The following is a 23,485-nucleotide window of genomic DNA, read 5'->3' on the forward strand; positions in this document are numbered from 1 at the left end:
TTATGGTCATCATGATAATCATGATGATCATGACATGATAACCATAATGATCATGATTATTATAGTCATCATGATGATTATTAAAATTACGGTCATCATGATGATCATGATCATTATGGTTATCATGATGATCATGATCATTATGGTTATCATGATGATTATGAACATTATGGTTATCATGAAAAAAAAAAGAAAAAAAGAAAAAAAAGGAAAAAAAAAAAAACTTAGCCAAAAAAGACTTATAAACCATTTAAATTAAAAAAACAGTAAATTTAGTATTTTCTATATATTTTTATATATTCTATTTATTTGTAATTTTTCATTTGTTTTTATACCATTCTTACCATGATTTTATCTTAAAATGAATATAAAGAAAATGCGCGCTGATAAATTAATTCATGATTTCCTCATCAATTCTCCTAATAAATAAATAAGCGTTAGAAATTATGTTTCCATAGTTGTTTCAATTATTTGTAAAAATTTGATTTTGATAAATTCATGTATAGGCGCTAAATCTATAATGGTACTCTGGAGTCTGACTGAGCTGGTTTTACATAAATTTAGAGAAAACCTTTTAGACTAGTACTAAAAACAGAAAACTTTACCACATAAAATAAACAGCGTAGACTTATGCAATACAACTAAACACCCATATGCATATATAGTCTTTTATATTATTTGATTTTTGTTCTTTTAAAGATATTTTATCTTTGTTTGAACTTATTCTAATTTACATTACTATTTCTGTTTATAAAAAATTCAAGAGTCATTTGTAATATATTTATATATGTACTTACAGTGTATATATGCATGTATTACATGTGTATATAATAATATATGATGTATATTTATGCATAAATTTGGATGTTTATAAACATGTTAGCTAAAGTGCTTTTTCTTTTAATCTTTTTGATATTCAATTTACTTTTCTTTGCATCACAAACAAATTGTTAATACTTTTGGCTTTCTCTCTCACACACAAGTAATTTGCCTTTTGGCTATGAAATATATATTTCATCTCTGATTTTTTTTTCTATAATATTTAAACTCTCCTTTAATTTTTCACAATAAAGAGTGCTATTGCATCAAAATTATATTTACTTCACTAATCAAAAAGATTTGAGATCTCTTATAGATTTATCTCATAATTAATCTAGTCTTAAAACAATGTTTTTCTAACCAATCTTATACTTGCAGTACTTTTTAACCAATCATATACTTGTAGTACTTTCTAACAAATCATATTCTTGCAGTACTTTCTAACCAATCATATACTTGAAGCACTTTATATTATTCGGACTGTCAAGAAACTAATAATCTTTTAATTTTGTTAACACCACTACTGCATGAATTATAAACGTTCGATAACTTTTCTTACACTAAACGTTTTTTTTAATGAAATCAACTATAGAAAAATGTTTAACTTACCATAAATTTTCAAGTTTTTTATTGTTATAGTTTCTTTATTTTATTATAATTTCTTTAATTGGTACACAAATCTTCTTAATATCAAAAGATTTTATTTCAGTCATCTTTTACAAAGTTTATAACTTTATATCTTTGATGCTAATATTTGTTATGGTCTCTTAACTATGTTTTCTCTACTATCATATGTTATTTCAACTTCAGTCTTTAGATGCTGTTAGTTTATCCAGTTATTAGCTCAACTGGAATCAGGTATCTATGGCAGCACCTGGGTTTACTGAAGACTTTAAATTGTTTTGTTAATAACTTTTGTGCATTATTCTGTATGTTGTTTGTGTGCTTTATCAATTTACAATTGACTTCAAATAAAAATAACTAATACTGTTCTTCTATAAGATCTTACTTTTGCCTGAACAAACTGTCAAAATTTGCCGTGTTTCAAAACTAACTTTCCTTAATCCTAGTGGCCTTCCCTCAATCAATATTTTTCCCAAATTTCCAAATTTATATAGAGTTACAGTACATTAAGCAACACATCTATGCAAGGTACTTATTACATCAAAAAAAACTTTTCTTTTTTAACTGAAAAATTCTGGTACTTATTATAAATTAAAATTTGCAAAATAAGTTAGTAGAGTTTGCAAAATTTTCAGACGAAGAAAAAAAATAGTAATGTAAAGAGGATAATTATTTTCTGTAATGGTGAGGTAAAGACAACTTACCTTAACGAAAGAAAACTCTGATAAAAAATTTATTTGTTGATAAGAGTAGGAAGACTTAGAAACCTTGGATGATAACCCTCCTAGTGGTAATGTCAGCTACCCTCCTAGTGGTAATGTCACAGTAAAAATACTCATTCCTAGTTTGCAAAACAAGTTACCACTAGGAAGGACACCTGGATGTACTAATATTGATTTTATTTTTTCATAATGTCATATTTAAATAAGAAAATGGCACTGCAGAAAGCTATCCTAACTATGCAAGTTTGTAACCTTTAACAATCCAAAAAAACAAAACAGTTTAATTTTTGGAAAAAAATTTTTGTTTTTGATTTTTATGTAAGTAATTAGAATAAACAGCAAATTTATTATAAACTAATAGGAAATAAACAGAATCTAAATAATCAGTATATAAAGAATAAATTATACAATATAAAAATGAGTTGAAAAAGTTGTCATAACTAATAAAGTAGCACTTATACATTTTTTGCAACAAATAATGGCTTCTCCATATTTTCAAGTTGATAAACCTTCACATCATTTTCTATTCCTCCAGTAGCAAATATTTCTGGTGTATTACTTGGTACCATACATTTAATATCTGGACCAAGATCTTTTTCAAACTATAAAAAATGACTTAATATTAACAAATGAACTTTTATTTTTATATTTTTACAAAATATTATTGTTGGCCATCATAATGATCATGATCAATATGGTTACAAACTATTTTTAAAACTTTTAATTTGTTTTTTTTTAAACATAAAAAAAACTTAAAATTCAAATGAACAAACTTGTTTCTCCGAGCAGCGGCCTTATTTATAAAGATTCGCATTTAGAAGTTAAGGAGTTGAGAGAGGATTGTAACCATAATAAGGTAGCCTCCTCAACTGTAGTTGCCTTGGCAGTGGCCTTTTCTGGCCACTACTACTCATTTAAATTCACCTTGGGAGGTGAATAACATAAAAGATTAAAAAATCTCAATCGATAAAAATATTTAAATAAAAATTGTAATGTATTTCCAAATAATGATTCAAATATTAGTAAACATGCTCTGATAGCTGTTATTGTTGGTTATAATAGTTAATAATTATAGTTAATAATCACTTAGTTAATAACAGTTAATAATTATTTTAGTTAATTATACAGTAAACTCCCGGTTATTCGAACCTCCAAGGGGAACAAAAATTTACTTTGAATAACCGAAAGTTCGAATAACTGAAAATCTTCTTTAAAGTGACCAATTTCAAGTTACTATTAAATTTTAACAGTAGTAGAAAGTAAAACTCGTCAGCATTGTAAATATCTCTCAATTCATACCTTGAGAGGATAGTGGGTAAATGGGTTTGCTCCCAGCTTGATGTCTTTTCCGCTGTACATGACCTTTCCTCCCCAGAAATAGTTCCAAAAACAAAATGTCTATTTTTCCACCGATCAAACCACTCTTCTGAAGCCTTAAAATCCGCAATGTTGAGCTCTTTTGCAAAACCTAAAGCTTTTTCTCTAATGATGTGTCCACCAATTGGTACATTTCGTTCGCGTGCGCTCATAAACCATTTATATACAGCTTTATCAATGGAATCATGCTTTCCCAAACTTAACTTTTGTCTTTTTGCTCCAAATTGACTTGACTCATACTTGCTAATTATGTTTTTTTTATGTGTAATCCAGTAAGTTAAAGTGTTTTGAGGAACACTGAACTTTTTTGCAACATTTTTTTTAGTTCTAAATCTTAAAGAGCAAGATATTTTTCTTTGATTGTCAGAACTGTTTTCTTTTGTTTAGATGCCATGTTGAAACTTCTACCGCACTACTTTGCAATGTCTTCGATTTTTTAACATTATAAAACATTATTTCGTTTACAATATTTTGATAACGTTTAGTAACGTTTCTTTTTGAAATGCAATGGAATGGTATCTTCAAACAAAGAAAACTTCAAATAACTGACAAGGTGTGTCGTCGAGGGGAGTAAAAAATTGTTTTGAATAACCGCGTGTTCAAATAACTGATGGGTATTTGCATGGGTTTGTTAAGGAAAATTTGCAAGGAATAAAAAAATTTTCGAATAAGCGGGGAATTTGAATAAGTGCCAGTTCCAATAACTTGGAGTTTACTTTACTATAGTTGTAATAATAATGTTGGTTATAATAGTTCATAAACTTATTAAATATCTCTATTAAACCTAGATTACCCGGGTTTAATTTTTTTAGCTGGTTTTTTTGGCAGGTTTTTTTTGGGCGGGTATTTTAATGCCAACCCTGTTACTTAGGCTGAGAAGGAGGGAGGAGTGTGTTTGGAGTATGGGGGGGGGGTAAGAGAGAGCAAAGTTAAGGGAGTTACTCATATTTTAATAGTTATTTGATTAAAATTTTACAAAATCTTCCTAATGTAAAGAAGTTCTATTATGAAAATGCATAATAACATACAATTAACATAATAAATATAAATTTTATATTAAAAACAAATCTTTACATTTTATTCCAAAAAAAAATTAATAATAATATAAACTTACAATATTAGCTCCATCTTTCCAATGTTGTAACTTACCACTTTCAACACATGAAACAATTGAACTAAAACAGATTTTTTAAATTGTGATTGTTAAATTGTGATTAGTTGATACTATTAGTATTATTTGAACAATCATTTACCAATATCATATATTAATCACAGACCATTCTGGTAATACCAATTGTTGAGCAACATTAAATAGCATAGACTATGCAACCGAGTTTAATTATGCATAGACAATGCCAGCAATTATTGAGATGAATAAATTTGGCTTTCAATTGTAATGCATAGACTATGCTAGCAACTATTGAGATGCATAAATTAAGCTTTCATTTGTTGCAATGCATAGACTTCGCTAGCAATTGAGATGCATAAACTAGGCTTTCGTTTGTTGCAATGTATAGACTACGCTAGCAATTGAAATGCATAAACTAGGCTTTCATTTGTTGCAATGCATAGACTATGCTAGCAATTAAGATGCATAAACTAGGCTTTCATTTGTTGCAATGTAATGACTATGCTAGTTATTATTGAGACTAGACTTTCATTTGGGGATCAAACTCAATATTTCTAATCACTACATTATTTGATTTAAGACAACATGTATTACTATTAAACAGAAAGTCATCAACTAAAATTACATAATGAGCTTTAAACGTATGACAATAAAATAAAAAATGATATTCAAAATAAAACCTAAACAAATCTACTTACGAAACATCAACAAGTTTATATTTTGTAATATTAAGTTATTGCTATGGTTTCTAAATAAATCTATCTATATGATTAAAAAATAAAGTAAAGGCGAAATATCTGGTATTATACTGTTATATACTTATATTATATTGGAATAACAAACGCAGAATTAAATAGTTTTTATAAATGGGTCTTGTTTGATTAAAATATTTTAAATAAAAACGCAAGATTTCAGTAAAATAGCTGACATTTCCCTTATTTTGTCATGTAAAAAAAGTTATCAATATAAATTTGCATGTAGTAGTTTCTCAAAATAAAATGTAATTATTTATTTTTCATTATTATTTTTTGTAAAATTTACAACTAAAATGCTTTAGAGTGGTCATTACAGCCAAAGAGGCTCCTTTTTTTATTGCGTTTGTATCTCTCTCAACCCTAAACTCCAAAACAAAAAGCCAAGAAATACAACACAAAGTCAAGAAACACAAACTTCTTAAAAAAAAGCCAAGAAACAAACTTCTTTACGGGAAAGCTAAGTAACACACAAACCTCTTTTTAAAAAGCCAAGAAACAAAAACCTCTTTAAAAAAAAAAAGAAACACAAACTTTGTTTAACAAAAACAAGAAACACCTAGTTTTATAAAGATAATAAAAAGTAAAGATTGGGTACAGATAATAGTTAAAAATAGGCGAAGATTACAGGTAAAAGTTATTAGGGGAGTATAGAAATATAAAAAACTAAAAATTTTAAATATTTGTAAATATATTAAAAAACTTTTTTTTTTTAATATTTTTACGAATTACTATTTTAATCAAAATTTATTTAAAATATTTATAAAAACTGCTATTTTAATCAAATATTATTTAAGATATTTTTACAAACTGCTATTTTAATCAAAAAGAGCAGTAAATAGCTGCTAAAGTACTTTGATATCTTTTATACGTTTTAATATTTGATTTATGTTTTAATATTTATGCATGTTGTTATTATGCTACATAATAACAACATACATAAATATTAAAACAAAGACAGCAGGATAGTACTGTGTGAAACTATAATACTGCATGAAAAGTATTATCATAGTTTAATAATAAAAGTGATAATAATGATAATACTGTGTGAAAAGTAGTTAAATTTGCAGACTAAGTCAAGAACATTTGGTATTTGGTGCACTAGTGAACTTGTCTGATACATATGTTACATGATGTTGCATGATATTTTTTGTATAACTATTTATTTAAACAAAATTTTACAAATATTTCATATAAATTGTATGATATTTCTGTAGAAAAAGCCACTATTTTGTATTTTGACATCAGACCACCTTAAGATCATTTCTAAATTTAAAATAATTGATGTGAAATGATCATGACATATATACACAAATATCTTTGCGCATTTAGCCTTGCATAAAACCTCATTGATGTTGTCACACTGAAATCTGATTGGGGCTTGGATTTGTGCAGGTATTATCTAGAAATAATAAACTTTTATTAAAGCATTTTTATATAAAACTGACTAGACTTTAAAAACCAAGGAGTGCAAACAGCAACAACATAAACAATTGTTTTTATTTTCTTTTTTTTCATCAAGTAGAAAGTTTATAATAGTGGATGACATCTCTAATGAAAAAATATGAAACACATCAGCCGTAAACTTTGACAAGTTCCATTACTTAATAAAAAGTTCTATCATTTAAACCTACATCATTGCTAACAATTATTTAACAAGTTTTTAGTTAAAGTTTAAGATTTGTTGTCATTCCCTGGAATGGTTTAAGATTTGAGTCATTCCCTGGTGCTTTACATTCCCTGGTGCTTTTACTTTTGAGTCATTCCCAGATACTAGGAGTTTTTTTATCAAATGCTGATGGCACTTCGAACAATGTAATTTAAACTAATACTACATATGTATGAATAATGCAAAAAATATGTATGTATAATAATGCAAAAAATATGTATGTAAATATGTATATGTATGTATAATAATGCAAAAAATATGTATGTAAATATGTATATGTATGTATGAATAATGCAAAAAAGGCACAAAAATAAAATTCAAAAATACTGAACTTTGAGTTTAGGTTTATTTGTATAAATTTAGGCATAAATGTATAAATAAATATAAATATAAATCCTTGTAACGCTGTTATATATATGTTTTTTTATTATATAGAATACATTAAAGGGGTTGGCATCATATATTTTTCAAAAATGTTGTTTTTTGGGACACCCTAATATATATATATATATATATATATATATATATATATATATATATATATATATATATATATATATATATATATATATATATATAAAACAACCCCTATAATGTGTTCTATATAATAAAAAAACACTGGTTTGAAAAAATTTTCAAATAAAAAATCACTTTAGGGTTCCCCGAAGACCCTTGAACATATAACAAGTTCCTAATATTATTTTTTAAAATGTTCTTCAAAGGTGTATCACATTGGGTCTCAAATGAAGTGTTCAAAAATGATAACTATGTTATATAAAAATAAATATGTTAGATAACAGCATAAAAAATTAAGTTTATTGAATGTTGTTTTATATATGTATATGTATATATAAATATATATATATATATATATATATATACATTTTTTTGTTGCTCATAACCCCTCCTCCACTCCCGCCGGAGGGTAGGGGGCATTATTTATTTTAACTTATTTATAATAACATATATAATAAGTCTCATTTTTGCATAAGATGTCATAACATTTATGTTCAGCAGTTGTAAAGTAGCTTTAGTTATAATTTACAGTATTACTATTATTATATTGGATTAAATTTAACGGCTATATTTTTGTAAAATCAATGAACTTGATATAATCTGCTTTTAATTAATTATTTCATTTTCTATTTTATTTACATATTTTAAACTGTTTAAAACAACTAGAATATTTAATTTTCTATAAATTTTTAGCAGTAAAAAAAATTATTTAAAACTCTAACAAAACAATCTATAAATTTGAAACAGTTATAAAAAACTATTAAAACATTATCGTGATAAAATGTTAAAACTTAACATTTTCACGAAAACCCGCACAATTACAAACAAGAATGATAATTAAATTCTAATTAAGTAAGTTTTCTTATCTAAGTAACCTTATCAACCTTACCCATGATATTTCTATCTATTGCTTTTTCATTCAATGTATTTTTTAATAAAAGATAGCATTCACTTTTTTCATTCAATAAAATAAAGCGAAAGAAAAAAATGTGTCTAAATAATAGAATCTTTTACGATCTAATACTTTTTTTGATTTTTGATTTAAGTTTTGCCAAGTAATACGCAATATTAAACTTTTTCCATAACGAGTCAGCGTCTTTTACAGCCATTTTATGTAAACCTTGCCCGATTGGAGTATTATGAATAACATGGTTAGATAATGAAACTGAACCTAATGTTGTTTGTTGATAAATTTGCATGGCTTCTTTATGTTGCACACTGCTTAAGTGCGATGCCAGTGAATCTTTTTTTATTGATATTGTTCCTGGTTTGATCCAGGTCATGGAAAACAATTTTGTTTGACTTATCCGTTTTTCAAATTGTTTGCATAAACTGCATCTTAATCTTATAACTTCATTTCCATTTAAATTGTATTCTAACTCGCAATTAAAATGTTTTTCCCACTTTTTAACTGTAGATAATCTGCATCTGTGGTCCTTATTTGCATCCATTTATTGCCATTAATTTAAAATTAGCAAGTGGACTAACAAATTTTAAAGTTTTTTTTTTAATAACTATTTAGAGTCTATATTGCCTTCCACTATTCTTCGCAAAATAAACTTCATAATGTATGAGCTAAATTGGAATAAAGCCCTTGAGAATTCGAGTTAAGAAAGTGACTTTTCAATCAAATCTTTTATTTCTTGGTTTGAATAGGTATTTAATCGTTTGTTTTTTATAAATTTTTCCTTCCTTAAATAATCGGTCTTTTTCCTGCATTTGAACATTTTTGCTAATAGATTTTCTAAATCTTTTAGTTTTTTTTCTTTTACTTTATGCTCCGCTTTAAAAGAAAAATTATCATTACTTATTTAAATTTAATTATATCATTAATTATTATTAGAAGTCACTGCAGTTTTATACTGTAAAAGAACACTAAATATTCGAGAATAGAGTATCAATCTTCTAAAATAAAAAAAGAATAATCACGAAAAAAAGAAAGATTACGAAAAAACAAACTTTAAGAAAAAACTAATTGCGAAGGTGCGAAAAGTAATTGTGTTTTGCGTCACGATATGCTTAATTCGAGCCCTGATATATATATATATATATATATACACACACATACACAATGTATTATATCCTAGCTGTCCAGACCCGTAAAACTGAGTCATTACCAAACTAAAGATTCCTATACTTATTTCTTATTTACATCAATATTTTTTAATAAACAGTTGAAAAATAATTTATTTGAAAAAATTGCTTACAGACATTCGTACATAACATTATCCAAATGGAATTTTTACATTTGCATAATTTTAAATGACATATTGTTTTTACATATATATTTGCATTTCTGTATAAATTTTCTATACTCTATATAAAAACGTGCTGAAAGACTCTTTCTCACCATCATCTCAGGTTTAATGGCTGCCAAGAGTTCTGTGTCAAACAGGCAAGAGTGGGCACTATTACTACTATAACTGTAACCATTAAGCTCAGAATTATTATATAGAAATTTGTGTGAGTTGTGGGCAATTTTGAAAGCAGATCAAACTAATTTCTTGAATTATATAAATCATATTTTTTTGTCAAATTACTAATTTACTAATGTACTATGTTATGTTAACTATATATAAAAAATAAATATAATAAATATATATATATATATATATATATATATATATATATATATATATATATATATATATATATATATATATATATATATATATATATATATATATATATATATATATATAAAGAATTAAACTAAAACTAAATACTATAAAAATTAATTAATAACAGAAGTGAAATTATATTGTATTACAGTTATCATAATCAAGAAAATTTTAACTTACCCATCTGTCATACCAATAATACCTCTAATTGGTGATTTATGACTGTTTAATGTTGATGTATAACAGCAAGTTGAACAATCAAATGTTTTAACAACACCATTTTGAAGACCAACAAGTAACTAAAATAAAATTTGGTCAAGCCAAGCTATTTATTAAGCCAAGTTATTAAGTTAATAAGACAAGTTGAGTTTAAATTTACAAAAAGATTTTCCATATTTAATATTTAAATTTTAATATTTCAGTAAAACAAAAATTTTTATAAGAAAAATTTTTTACCAGCTATTTTGAAAAAACAACTTTTTATTCTTTGTGATGATTTAAAATAAGGGTAATTTTTTGATTTAAAGTATCTTTGAAAATATTATTTGAATTTATAAAATATTTGGGTTCGGAAAAGCAATATCTCTGTCTAAATATTTATTGGGTAAACATTTGTGGCAAAAAAAATGTCTTTCTTTTGGTTATAAATGCCTCGCTTTATATGATTATAAATAGGGGTGTCCAGGATAACATTTTTTTATTATCCAACCAGGTATCGAATACCCGGATATTTAAAAATTACCTGGGTGGATATTTTTAAATAGAATCCTAAAATATATATTTTATTATGGCAAAATTTAACCATGATAAACTTTCAAAATTTTTGAAAGTTTATCATGGTTTTTGAAAAGTTTCAAAACGAGTTTTGTTTTGAAACTTTTCAAAAATAATGATGGCTGCAATTTCATTGTAATATGCATTCCCTGCGGAAAGCAGATAAGCAGAGGATGCAATAAATCTGGTCAGAAGTCATTTTGCACAAAACACTGCATAATCACACACACAAAAAAAATTCATTGTAAATTGTATGAAGAGGAAAAAATAATAATACTGAATTTTCTTCAGCTGTAAAAGGAAGTTCAAAATGTATCGAACTCTGATTAAGTCTCCGTTTTAAAAGCTGCTCAAGGAGTTGATGGTTTCTTTAATCATTCGATTATAGAAAAAAATAATGACATTTTAAGTTATTGGAAACATGAAGTTTCCACTGCTAAAAGAGTTAGCACTTAATTTACTAGCACCACCTGCATCCTCTGTATTTTCAGAAGATTGTGTTCATTATTTATAAAAAAAAGCCATCAAGGCTAGAAATGTTAATTTCTCCACGTTGAAGTAAAAGAAATAGAAATGAGTAATAAACTGATGTATTTATTGCACATAAATAATATTAGTAGTATTTTAATAATAATAATAACAATATTGAATAGAAACCATTAACATTAGATTATTTAAAAATATAACATTTCTAGATTTCTTTCAATTTTCAAATAATATTAATATGAAACATCAAGTATATAAAAAACCAGATAAAGTTGTTATCCAGCCAAATATTGCATATTGAATAATACTCCTATCTGGCCCAGATATCCGGCCAGATAGCTTATACAGAACACCCCTAATTATAAATATAAAATATATTTTGATTATAATTATTGATTATTTGATTATTATTATTATATCATCTCTTGATTCCACTAGTTGCATTCTACCTGATATAGCCAACAAACAGGTTGATCCATTGCTTAACATTTGTGTCAATGCTGCTTCTGTATTTAAAGTGATTTCCTGCTTAGACTCTTCTACAGCTTGTGGTCCAGACAACATACTTGTAATAGTCTTGCAGAAGTGTTATCTGGAGTTGTTTTCTATACTTTCAAAACTATTTAACAAGTGTTTATTAGAGTCTTGTTTTCCAGCCTGTTAGAAAGTGGCATCTGGTATCTCTATTTTCAAAAATTCTGGAGAGCGATCTGATTCGTTCAACTTGTCTTCTTCCTATCATAAGGAAGGATTTTGAATCTTTAATTAACAAACACTTAATCTCTCATCTTGAATCTAATAACTTTCTGATCATAAATATGGATTTCGATCTTCTCGTTCTACAGCTGATTTTCTGACAGTGATAACCGATAAGTTTCATCATGCATTAGATAGAGGTGGAGAGGTTAAGGCTTTTGATAAAGTTTGGCATGCTGGTCTTCTCCAGAATCTTTCTTCTGATGATGTATTTGGTAGCATGTTTAAGATTATTGAATCCTTCCCCTTCCAATCATAGTATAAGAGTTGTCCTCAATGGACAGCACTCTTCTTCTTACTTTTAACCTTAGGTTCAATCCTTGGTCCTATACTCTTTTTACCTTACATTACCAATCTTCCAGACATTGTCACATCTAAGGTGGCATTGTTCGCTGATGATACTACCATTTATTCTTGTCATGATAAGAAGCCAACACTCTCTGATTGGTTGGGGAAGGGGGGGGGGCATTTGAACTTGAAAAGAATCTCACTTCTGCTACAGCATGGGGCTCACAGCCGCTGTGAACTTCAATTCAGATAAGCCCAATTTTTTACAGCCAATTGTTACCACAATAATTTAGATAATCCTTTATTTATAAACGGTAATGTACTCAATGAATCATCTACCCTTCATCTTCTAGGATTAACTCTTACTTCCAATCTTTCTTGGAAACTAAATATTAGATCCATTGCAAAATTAGCATCTACTAAGGTTGCATCTCTTTATTGTGCTCAACACTGTCTTACTCTGGATTCTATTCTTTATCTCTATAAAGCTCAAACCTGCCCTTGTATGGAATACTGTTGCTATATCTGGGGCAGATCTTCTAATGATGCTCTTTCTCTTTTAGACAAGGTGCAAAAACGCATTGTAAACATTGTTCGGATCTGCTCTTGCAGCCAACCTCTTACCATTATCACATCGTTGTAATGTTGCTTCTTTTTCTCTTTTCTACAAATACTATAATGGGCACTGCTCTAAAGAGCTAGCGCCTCTTATGCCATCTACTAAAATTCATTCTTCTGTTATTCGGCATTCAATTAAGTCTCATCCTTTTTCTGTGATTGTTCCTAAGTGCTCCAAAAACTCTTATTCATCTAGTTTTTTTCCTCAAACATCAGTTCTTTGGAATTTGCTTCCTTTATCTTGCTTTCCTGATTCATATAATTTGCAATCTTTCAAGTCATCTGTCAATCGTTATCTATAAACTCCATTTTTTCTCTTCCAGTAACTTCCAACTCTAATAGTGGTTGCTTGCAGCCTTGTTAGAAGCGAAGATGTTTAAAAAGAAAAACAAAAAATTGGATTAAAAAATGTTTTGATTAAAGTCATCAAATTATAATGAGGATTGGTCATCTGCAAGGGTACATACATCAACTGAAAGAGGATTTAGGTAGGTACTATCTAATTGTAAAGGACTTTTAATACAGCAAAAAAAAAAACTTTAATAAAATCTAAATTTGTAATATGTGTGAATATGTATAGTACATACATACATACATACATACATACATACATACATACATACATACATACATACATACATACACGCACATCAAAAAAGAAAACTTACAGAATTTTGTTTATCAAATTTTTGCCAAGACATGCACGATATACTTTGAGCTTTATCTAAGGTTTTTATATCACCATAATTTATGAAAGAATCTTTAGAAAGTACAACTCCTAACAAGAAAGTTTGGAACAATTAACCCTAAAAAAAACTGTACCATAAAAATGTCTTTTTATAAATCACAAAAACTTGAGTTAAGAAAACTTTTTGAAATTTTATTAAAAACTTGCATATAAATGAGCTATTGAAAAGACCAAGTCAAAAATTACATAATACAATTTATATAATGTACTCTTTGTTATTTACTTAAAAATTAATAACATTTGTTACTGTTAAATACTAAATTTTTATGTGCATTTATGTATAAACCACCCAACTAAATGCTTTTTAAACATGAACTTTGTCCAAAGTTCAACAAATTAAACCTTTAAAAAACTTTTTTTTATAATTATATGATTATTTAAACTTTTATCATCATTTAAAAAAAAAAATCAGATTATTTAAATCAAAATTTCTTATTATAAAAACTAAAATCCTAAAAAATAATGGACAAGCTTCAACAAAAAATATAAACTATTTTTCTTCAAATACATAAGGGCGTGTCACTTTTAAAAAATTTAAAATGGGCCTTGTATAAAAATCAAATCAATTGTTATTGGTAAACTGATAAAATAAATTTTGACTTTTTCTTTTCAATAACTAGGTCTTTTTATTTGCAAGTTTTTAATAAAGTTTTAAGAAGTTTCCTCAATTATTATAAGTTAACTCATAGTTAATAAAATAATTAAAGGATGAAAAAAAGCTACCAGTATTGGTAACTTCAGGTGAAGCATGTATGTTGAAAAAAAATAATTTAAGTTTTTAAATTGTGACCTCAAAAATCGAGGTTTTAGGTAAAATTACGGTATATGTGGTTTGCAGCAACATGTGACGTGTTATTCTATTTGATTCAAAAATATCTTTAATAGAATACATGGTCCTAAAAACCTCTGATTAGATACCTAGAAAGTATTTTTAACTTAAAAGAAAATAATTTTACTAATAAAATAAAGTTTACAAAAACAATTAAAAAAATAAAGTTTACAAAGAATATTGTTATTTTTGCTATATTTTGCTGTAATATCTTTTGTTGTATCGAAAAGATTTTTTGGTTAATTTTGAACTTATTAATAGATTATATGAAATAACTTATGAACGATCATTCATAAGTTGCTGCATTGGAATTTGAAACCACTGCTGTTGCATTTGAATATGCTACTTTTGAGCTAATACATTAAATCTAGGACAAATATTGTTTATAAATTATTGCTAACTTTGAATTCTTTATTGATGGCTAATCATACACATAAAAATAGTTGAGTTGCAAACTAAGTGTTATGATTGGTTTTGAAAGTTTTAAGATTATGAGTTACCCACATTGTGAGATGTTATAAAATATGAATAGATGAAAATTGAAATGTGACTACAAAAATTAGATACATGCAAAAAAGTTTTCTTTAAAATGAAAATGCAATTTCCGAAAGCAAATTCTGAAATTTCAATTGTGACTGACAAAGTCGGTATCAATAAAGTAATTAAATAATGGAAAAAGCTACAGATTTGTTAACTTCAGATGTAACACTGAGATCATTTCCAAGTTAAACTTCTTTGGAAAAGCTTGATATAGCAAAGCGGAAGTGTAACACTGTTTCTTTTGAGGAGGCAAATTATAGAGAAAACAAATTCTAATAATAGAACTTCAGTTCATAAAATCTCAAAGAGAAAATTAGGAACAAAAAATATTATTCAAAGAAATGCTCTAGATTTTAAAGAAGCCAATAGACAAGAAAAAATAATAAAAAGAAGGAAACTGGAAAAAAGCAATAACTACTTAATATTTGAAGAGTCTCAAATGTTTAAAAAATTATTTCTAATTCTAAAATGATCACAAAATTTATAAAAATCTTAAAATAAACTTTCACAAAATTTGAGTATTTTTTGTTTTGTTTTTAATGTTTTATTTATTGCTTTGCAACTGTTTTATTATTACTTTGTTTATTGTTTGTTTTGTGCTCTTTCTTTTAAGATAATTTAATAAATTATCTTAATTTTCTAAATTTCTCTAATTTTCTATAATCTAATTTTCTTTCTTTTCTTTCTATAATCTAATTTTCTTGGTTGCTAGCCTTTTATTCTTAAGAAAAGGAAACCAAAGTACAAATTGATAACATGAATAATAGTGATGATGATGTTGTTTCTGTAGATAGATCTGAGGAAATATGTAGACAAGTTTCTAAAAAGTCATTGAATATATAGAAAAATTTGCATTGAATATGGAAAAAGTTACATAGTGTCATTTTATTCAAATATTGGATATCAAATAGAACATTTGCTGCAATTTCAATAATAAAACTGAAAGCAGCTAAGGGGCTGTCCATTAATTATGTTAACAAAAAAAGTGGGAGAGGAGTCAGGATATTTTTGACAAGAAGGAGGGGGGGGGGGAGGGGTTGCATAAAGTTGACATCAACAATATAAGCTTTTTAAATAAATTTAACAAGTTGAAAAAAAGGATCTTTTTTCTCATTTCAATTTTGTTTGAAGGAAGGGAGGGGTAATTAAAAGTTGACGTAATTTTATAGCAGGGGTCTCTGGAAGTTTAACAAATTTTTGACAAAGGGGAGGGGGAGGGATTTTGTTGACCTAATGGACAGCCTCTAAGTAAAAAGCTTTCTTTGATAAGAAAAGATGAAAAACTTCACTAAGAACTTTAACAAGTTTTTTGTTGTAAAAACTATTAAACAAGAAGGATGGGGTCTTAACAAGCTTAAAATTAATAAATGCCCCTTTCTGTGTTTTAAGCACATGAGAGCACATTATTTATATATTTGTAATTTTAGTAGTACATTGTTTATATCTTTGTAATAATAATTTTAGAAATACGTAAGTAGCATCCTTGATTGTAGAAGCTCTGGAATCTTGGGGAGGCAAATTTAATAACAAAAAAAATTGTATTTTGATCCCAAATAAGAAATATAGTCATCCTAAAAAAGTTTCAATACATTGTGTGTAACAATCTCTTACACATGTTATAACTTTTAAATTGGTATTTTTCAAACAGCTATCAGAATTCCTTCATTATTTGTGCAATTAATAATATTTTACAATAACTAATATTTTACTATAATTAATAATTTAGTATAGGGTCAAATCATTATATTTCAACCAATTTAAAGAAAACTTTGTGGAGCACCATCTCTGATTTTCCTGATTTTTACATATTGTTTGGGGTTTGGGTGGCATTAATCAAAGGGGAAGAGGGCAACCAACTTTTAATGATATAATTAACTTTTTTTAATTCCCATTTAAGACCATTACATTGTATATTTGCTGGAAAATCTGGCACACATTTTTGATAGTCGCTATCAAAATTTGAATCTTATGGTAAAAGCATAAAAAAATGCAATAAAGGTCTAATGGCCTTAACTGTATATTCATTAGAAAATGAATTATGTATGTTTCATGCTAGAAAATGAATGCTTGTATCTTATAAGTTGGTTGCCCTCTTTCCCTTTGATTAGTGCCATCCCAAACTCCTCTTGCCCCTCCCCCTCACCTTAGTGAGTGGGGGAGGGGGAAGGGTCCAGACCACATATAGACCACTGATTACCTATAATAAAATAGAATTTAAAGAAATAATGGTTTAATTTTGAAATTAATTTAGATATTTAGATATTAAGTATCTAAATATCTAAATTAATTTAGAGACCTTTATTTGAACAATGAAGGTCTCTAAACAGTTACTGCCCCCTTTATTTGTGCCACTATCTACTATAAAGACCAGATCAAGGAGAGGACAACCAACCATATCTTTATTTTTATTAAAAAATGACTTATAATTAGTTGCACCCTTCACATAGGCCAGTTGGCAGATTAGAGGGGCACTGGTTTCTAGTAACACGTTCAACCGTTGATGATTGAAAAATAGGCTTATTTAAAAATGCTGGCATTTTTGGTGTGGATTCGACAAGTTTATAATGTTTGCATTTTCAGATAGTTGTGTCTAATGGTTTTATATGCTGTTAATCTTCAAAATCAAAACAAAGTGTTAGAAAAATTTACAAGCATCTCAAAATGGCTGAAAATTGGACTTTTTAGGTGAGTAGACATTTTGCTTTTAGATATATTTAATTTCTGCAACAAGCTGCCTATATTTTGCCCATTTATTGCAGACAGTAGTAGCTAATCAGAAAACTTATCTGTAAAGACTTGTGGATGAATAGAATAATGCTACAGTTAGTTTCTTTTTGGCATATTTTAGCAATTTTAGGATTTTTTCCAAAGTTAAGGAGGTCATAATTTTTTTCTAATTTAACACAAGTTAATAAAAACCACTTTTTTAAAAAGAGAACTATCTAGAAAATAGTTCTAGAAAAAATGAGGCACTTGTTGGAAGTGAGAAAAAAGTTATACAGCTCTAAAGTAGTCTGTTTTGACCATTTGTAAATTGAGGGGGCCACTGCCTCATGTTTCTAAGCCTATAATTTCTGAACCATTGTACTTGGAAGTGTGAAATTTCAAATTTAACCTATCTACATAATGTACATAAAAATATGTAAAAATCAGGAAAATCAGATTGCCCCGCAAAGTTTTCTTTAAATTGGTTGAAATATAATGATTTGACCGCATAATTAATAATATTTTAGTAATTTTTATTATTTATTTTTCAGGCTACTAACAACAATTTATAATATCAATCTTATAGTATAAAGCAGAGCCGCAATAATTAAAACTCTTTTCTCAAAAAAAAAAACCTTGACTTTTTGAATAAATAAAATTCTAGGATTCTGCAAATATGAACAGCATTTTATTTTCAAATCCCTTTTTTTCTCCAGATCCTACTTTAAGGTTGATAGATAAATATTCTTTGTAACATTTGAGAACCTAAGAAACAGTTGACTTTGACTAGTTTAAAAATAGTTCTAGATGATAATCCACGATTTTCTAAATAAATGCACTAAAATCTTTCATTGTTGATTTATTTTTTTGACAAAATTCTTGATAATTAAAATATTTGATAAAGAAAATTTTGGATATATTTTTGGGAAATATCACAAAACAATGTTTGAGTAAAGAAACACAAAACAGTTTTAGTAAACCAAGAGAGTAAAAATGAAATATAAAAAATAAAGAGTAGCACCCTCGACAGTAATGGACTCGACACTGGGGCCTAGGAGATGTAAATTTTATTATAGAGTTTCTAGATTTTTTTATTATTATTTTTTATTAATTAACCTCCCCAAGGCCGAGAAGGCCACTACAGATGAGGAGGCTACTTAATTGTGGTTATAACCCTCTCTACACTCTATGAATCTGAAATACAAGTCTTGACAAACAAGGCCGCTGCGCAGAGTAACAAGTTGAGCACGGTACTACCAGGGATGTGGTGGGGATCAAACTCGGAACCTCTCGCTTATAAAGCGAGCGCTCTTTCACAACACCACTACCGCAAATTAAAAAAGCAGATACTTGATCAAAAATTTCATTTTTGATAAAGTATCTGCTAACTACCAGCTTTATGAATAACTCAATATCATACTTTTAAAGTAAACCATTTTCTAGCATTTGTAATCAATAATAAATATATATACCATGTTATAACTATGCAAACTTGTGCTTTTTAGTTAACTCATTCTGTAGGTATTTTGATTTTACCATCACATTTTTTATCATATCATTATTTATACTTTTTATTTTTCTTGTGATAAAAATTCTTTTATCACAAAAAAAATTAAAAAGTTAAAAGGATGAAAAACAATATTTATTAAACAATTTTGAATACATTTCACAAATTTTTTCCTTTTCCTTTAATATTTCCTGGCAAACAAAATCTTCGCTTCTAACAAGGCTGCAATCAACCACTATTAGAGTTGAAAGTTACTCGAAGAAAAAAGATGAAGTTTATAGAGCAAGATAACCATTGACAGACGACTTAAAAGTCGCCTTTATTATAACTTTATTTAGTCGTATTAACTTTATAATAATAGTACAATGTGTTAAATACTGATATCCATGTTATTTTTTATATTGACACTTTTTTAAATTTTTCTTAGTCACCTTAGGCCCATAAAAACTCTGGGCCTCTCCGCAGCTGGGGACCCTGCAGGCCCTTTGCTACGCTACTGATTAACAGAAGAAAAGTTACATCGAAGACCACGAATATTAGTGAATGATAGATTTAGAGAACTTGGTGATGATGATGGTTTTTTGTGTTTTATAATTATTGGTACTTTATTCATTTTTAAATTTGTTAAAGAACTTGACTCAAAGCACAGATAGTACTCAGTACACTATCTAATAGTCCAAGCAATTGTCTCATTACTATTAATAATTAATTACTATTAATAAATCATAAGCCGTAACAAAGAACTCCAAATGTGGCTTCGACAATGCACACCAAAAGTACAAACAGGAAATGCTGAAGTATGAGACTGTTTTTTGCTTATTCAATGTTTTTAAGGATAGATATTTTTTGTACATTTGTTCAAGCTATTTTCAAAATAGATTATGCCTTACTGCTTAACAAGATCTAGTGTTGAATTCTGTGTAATAAATCTATCATCGAAGAAATGGTATAGCTGAGCAGTAAAATAGTACAACATCCTTTTTATTATCAATATCCGCTAGAATTAATTCTGAAAAATTGAGAAACATTTAGAACTACAGCAATGATAAAAAAATTTTAAACTTTAAAACATTTTGAATAAACTTTAAAATTGAAACTCAATTTTAGAAACAACATTTTACCTTTTAGCAAGCCAAGGTCACTTCCAAGCCATAAATCATACTTTTTATTTTCTGTTGCTGACATCTGCAAAAAAAAAATATAACAATAATTAAAATAACTTTCTAGAAGTTTACATTGCTTGGTTATAAGAAAAAATATAAGCATTAATTACTAAAAGCACTGTATTTCTCCATATATTAAACACACTGTATTTCTCCTTAAATCTGATTAAATTGATAAATAAGATGGTCTTGATACAAAAAAAAAAAAAAACCTACATTATAAGACCCTTTTGCTGGTGCCACGCAAAGAGTTCCCTACTAGGTCTTTATTCATCTAGCAATGAGTTAATGTCATTTTCTTATTTATATGACATAATAGAAATAATTTTTTACAATCAAATGCCCTTTCTGATATTTACCAGTTTTGCAGATCAGAACTGAGTACTTTCATCCACTACTACCCAAAATTTCCTATCCTTGTCCACAAATAAATTGAGGGTTTTATATCATAATTTTTTTCTCCTAGGTAAGCTGTCTTCAGCTTACCTAGGAGAAAATTTATTATATTTAAATTTATCTTAAAAGAGATCTGGGAACAATGTACTTTATTGAACAGTTTTAAGTAAAATTTAACATGTTTGAGCATACTTTTATTTTCTGATTATTTTTCCAGATTGGTAACACAACCCAAACTATAACTACTCTTTTTAATTTTAATGGAGTACATGTGTACAATATTTATACCTTTGCTAGCTCAAACATCATACTTGAATTCAATCCACTTCCAAAAAACAAATAATTATCAAAATCTAAATATCAAGTTAAAACTATTTTAAAGCAAAAACTAGATTTTCTCCATTTAGAGAAGAGTTGTATCTGATATTGAACATTGAACACAATGAACATTAGTTAAACCAATGCAAGAACATATCTAGTTTGCAATGCATGTGGGAGATGTTTTAAATACAAGTTTTGTAGTTTAAATCTGCTCCATCAACTTTGATACCATAACTTTTATTAACAGTTTATTTTATGTTTAATAAAGTTGTTGTACAATATAATAGTCTGACATCTAAAATGCAAGAATTAGTTTAACAACAATTGAAGACTTTATTTCAAAAATCACCTTAGTCAAAAAGTCATGATACGAGTTATTTATGTCATCTTCAAAAAGAATTTGTAAGCTTTCTGATTACATTTCGTATTTATTCAGAAACAAATTAAGTTATGAGATATTTGCAAAAATTCGTTGTGCCAACTCTTCATAAAAAAACTTTTTTCAACATGGATTTGGCAAATAGCATGCCCTTAACGCAGGTTGGCTTTGAAAAAAAAAACAAATCTATCAAACCAACTTTAGGTTTTTTTTTGCGGTTTTATTTTTGGGTTTTACTACATGTATCCTATTGTTACTCTTGTAACTTAACTTTAAAAAAGAAAACAGTAATACTTCTTAGCTTTTCAAATGGTAAGCGACCAGGACTAATATTTGTCCAGGGCCGGGCCAGGTTTGATAAACCATAGCCAAAGACATGTTTAGGGCCAGGGCTGCCTAAATCTTGACAAATCCTATAAATAAAATAAATATTTCATCTTGGATAAAAATTTAAAATATGTTTATGAATATATACACATGAATGTATACATATATATATATATATATATATATATATATATATATATATATATATATACACATATATATATACATATATATACATATATATATATACACATATATATGTGTGTATATATATATGTATATTTATATATATATATGTATATATATATATATATGTATAAATGTATATATATATATATATATATATATATATATATATATATATATATAAGTGAAGATCAAAAAAGGTAAGAAACTCAAGAAAGGTTAAACATCAAAATATTAATGCATTTTTTTCTGAAAGCACGATAAGTAAACGAGTTTTGAAATATTATTTATATTGTTATTATATTCCCTAATATTTTTACTTAATAATACAACTTTTATTAATATAAAAATTTACTCCAAAAACCTCCTACATTTATAAGAAAGTTAGTTGAAGTGATAACCTATCAAACTATATGAATAAAAAAAAACATGAAAAGAAAAGCAAACTGTGAAGTGCCATCATATCTATAAAAAAACTTAACTAAATGTCAATTTATACAAAAATAAATATAGGCAAAACAAGAAATAACTCAACCATGTAGTATTATATAACCATGATAGCAGTGATGGGCATAGTTAACTAATTTTTAGTTAACTTTTAGTTAAACTACTTTTTTTTTAGTTAAATGCAATAGTTAAACTAAATTTTTTTATTTAAGTTAAACTTTTAGTTTAACTAACTTTTTTCCTAGTTTAGTTGAAAAAGTTTAACTAAATTTTTATTAACTAAATTTTATATATATCGCCAAATAAATCGTTCTATTTCTATGCAACACTCACCTGACCAAGGACTCTAAGGATTCTGTTATTACTATTTTTATGTATTTATTTATTTAGTGCATGAACTGGACTTTTCAACATCATTTCCGCTTGGTCTGTATCAATAAAACGGTTAGCGGAAACATAAATTCATCAACAAATTTTCTTGAGTTGAAAAAAAAAAAAGTTAAAAAGTTGAATTTTAGTTAACTATTTCTAATTAGTTTAAGTTAACTACTTTTTATAAAAAGTTTGTAACTAAAAGTTTAACTCCTTTTTTTTAGTTTTAGTTAGTAGTTTAGTTAAACTATAATAAAAAAGTTTGTGCCCATCACTGCATGATAGTATTAACATTAAATTAAAATCACTAAATATGATAATAAACCATGTCGCAAATACAATCATAGTAAGCAAATATGATAAAAGCACGTTGTGTTTTTGTTTTTCGCAAATTATTATTACCGTTGTCCATT

General features: G+C 27.0%; 1 protein-coding gene across 2 annotated transcripts in view; it reads right to left on the minus strand.

The window, feature by feature from the left end:
* LOC100213296 (WD repeat-containing protein 74) overlaps positions 1–23,055 on the minus strand; it is a 39,404-nt gene extending 16,349 nt beyond the window's left edge. The window contains exons 1-6 of one of the 2 annotated variants that reach the window (XM_065811873.1): positions 23,034–23,055; positions 20,603–20,666; positions 13,820–13,929; positions 10,410–10,528; positions 4,657–4,717; positions 2,627–2,767 (exon numbers count right to left, since the gene is read on the minus strand). In XM_065811873.1, the coding sequence (XP_065667945.1) occupies positions 2,627–2,767; positions 4,657–4,717; positions 10,410–10,528; positions 13,820–13,929; positions 20,603–20,666 (495 nt within the window). In that variant the 5' untranslated portion in view covers positions 23,034–23,055. Of the gene's footprint in view, positions 1–2,626; positions 2,768–4,656; positions 4,718–10,409; positions 10,529–13,819; positions 13,930–20,602; positions 20,667–21,328; positions 21,365–23,033 lie in introns of those variants that run through there. The other variant, XM_065811872.1, reaches the window with a different exon arrangement.
* Between the last annotated feature and the right edge of the window lie 430 nt (positions 23,056–23,485).

Source organism: Hydra vulgaris, chromosome 12, assembly GCF_038396675.1.
Source record: "Hydra vulgaris chromosome 12, alternate assembly HydraT2T_AEP".
NCBI lineage: Eukaryota > Metazoa > Cnidaria > Hydrozoa > Anthoathecata > Hydridae > Hydra > Hydra vulgaris.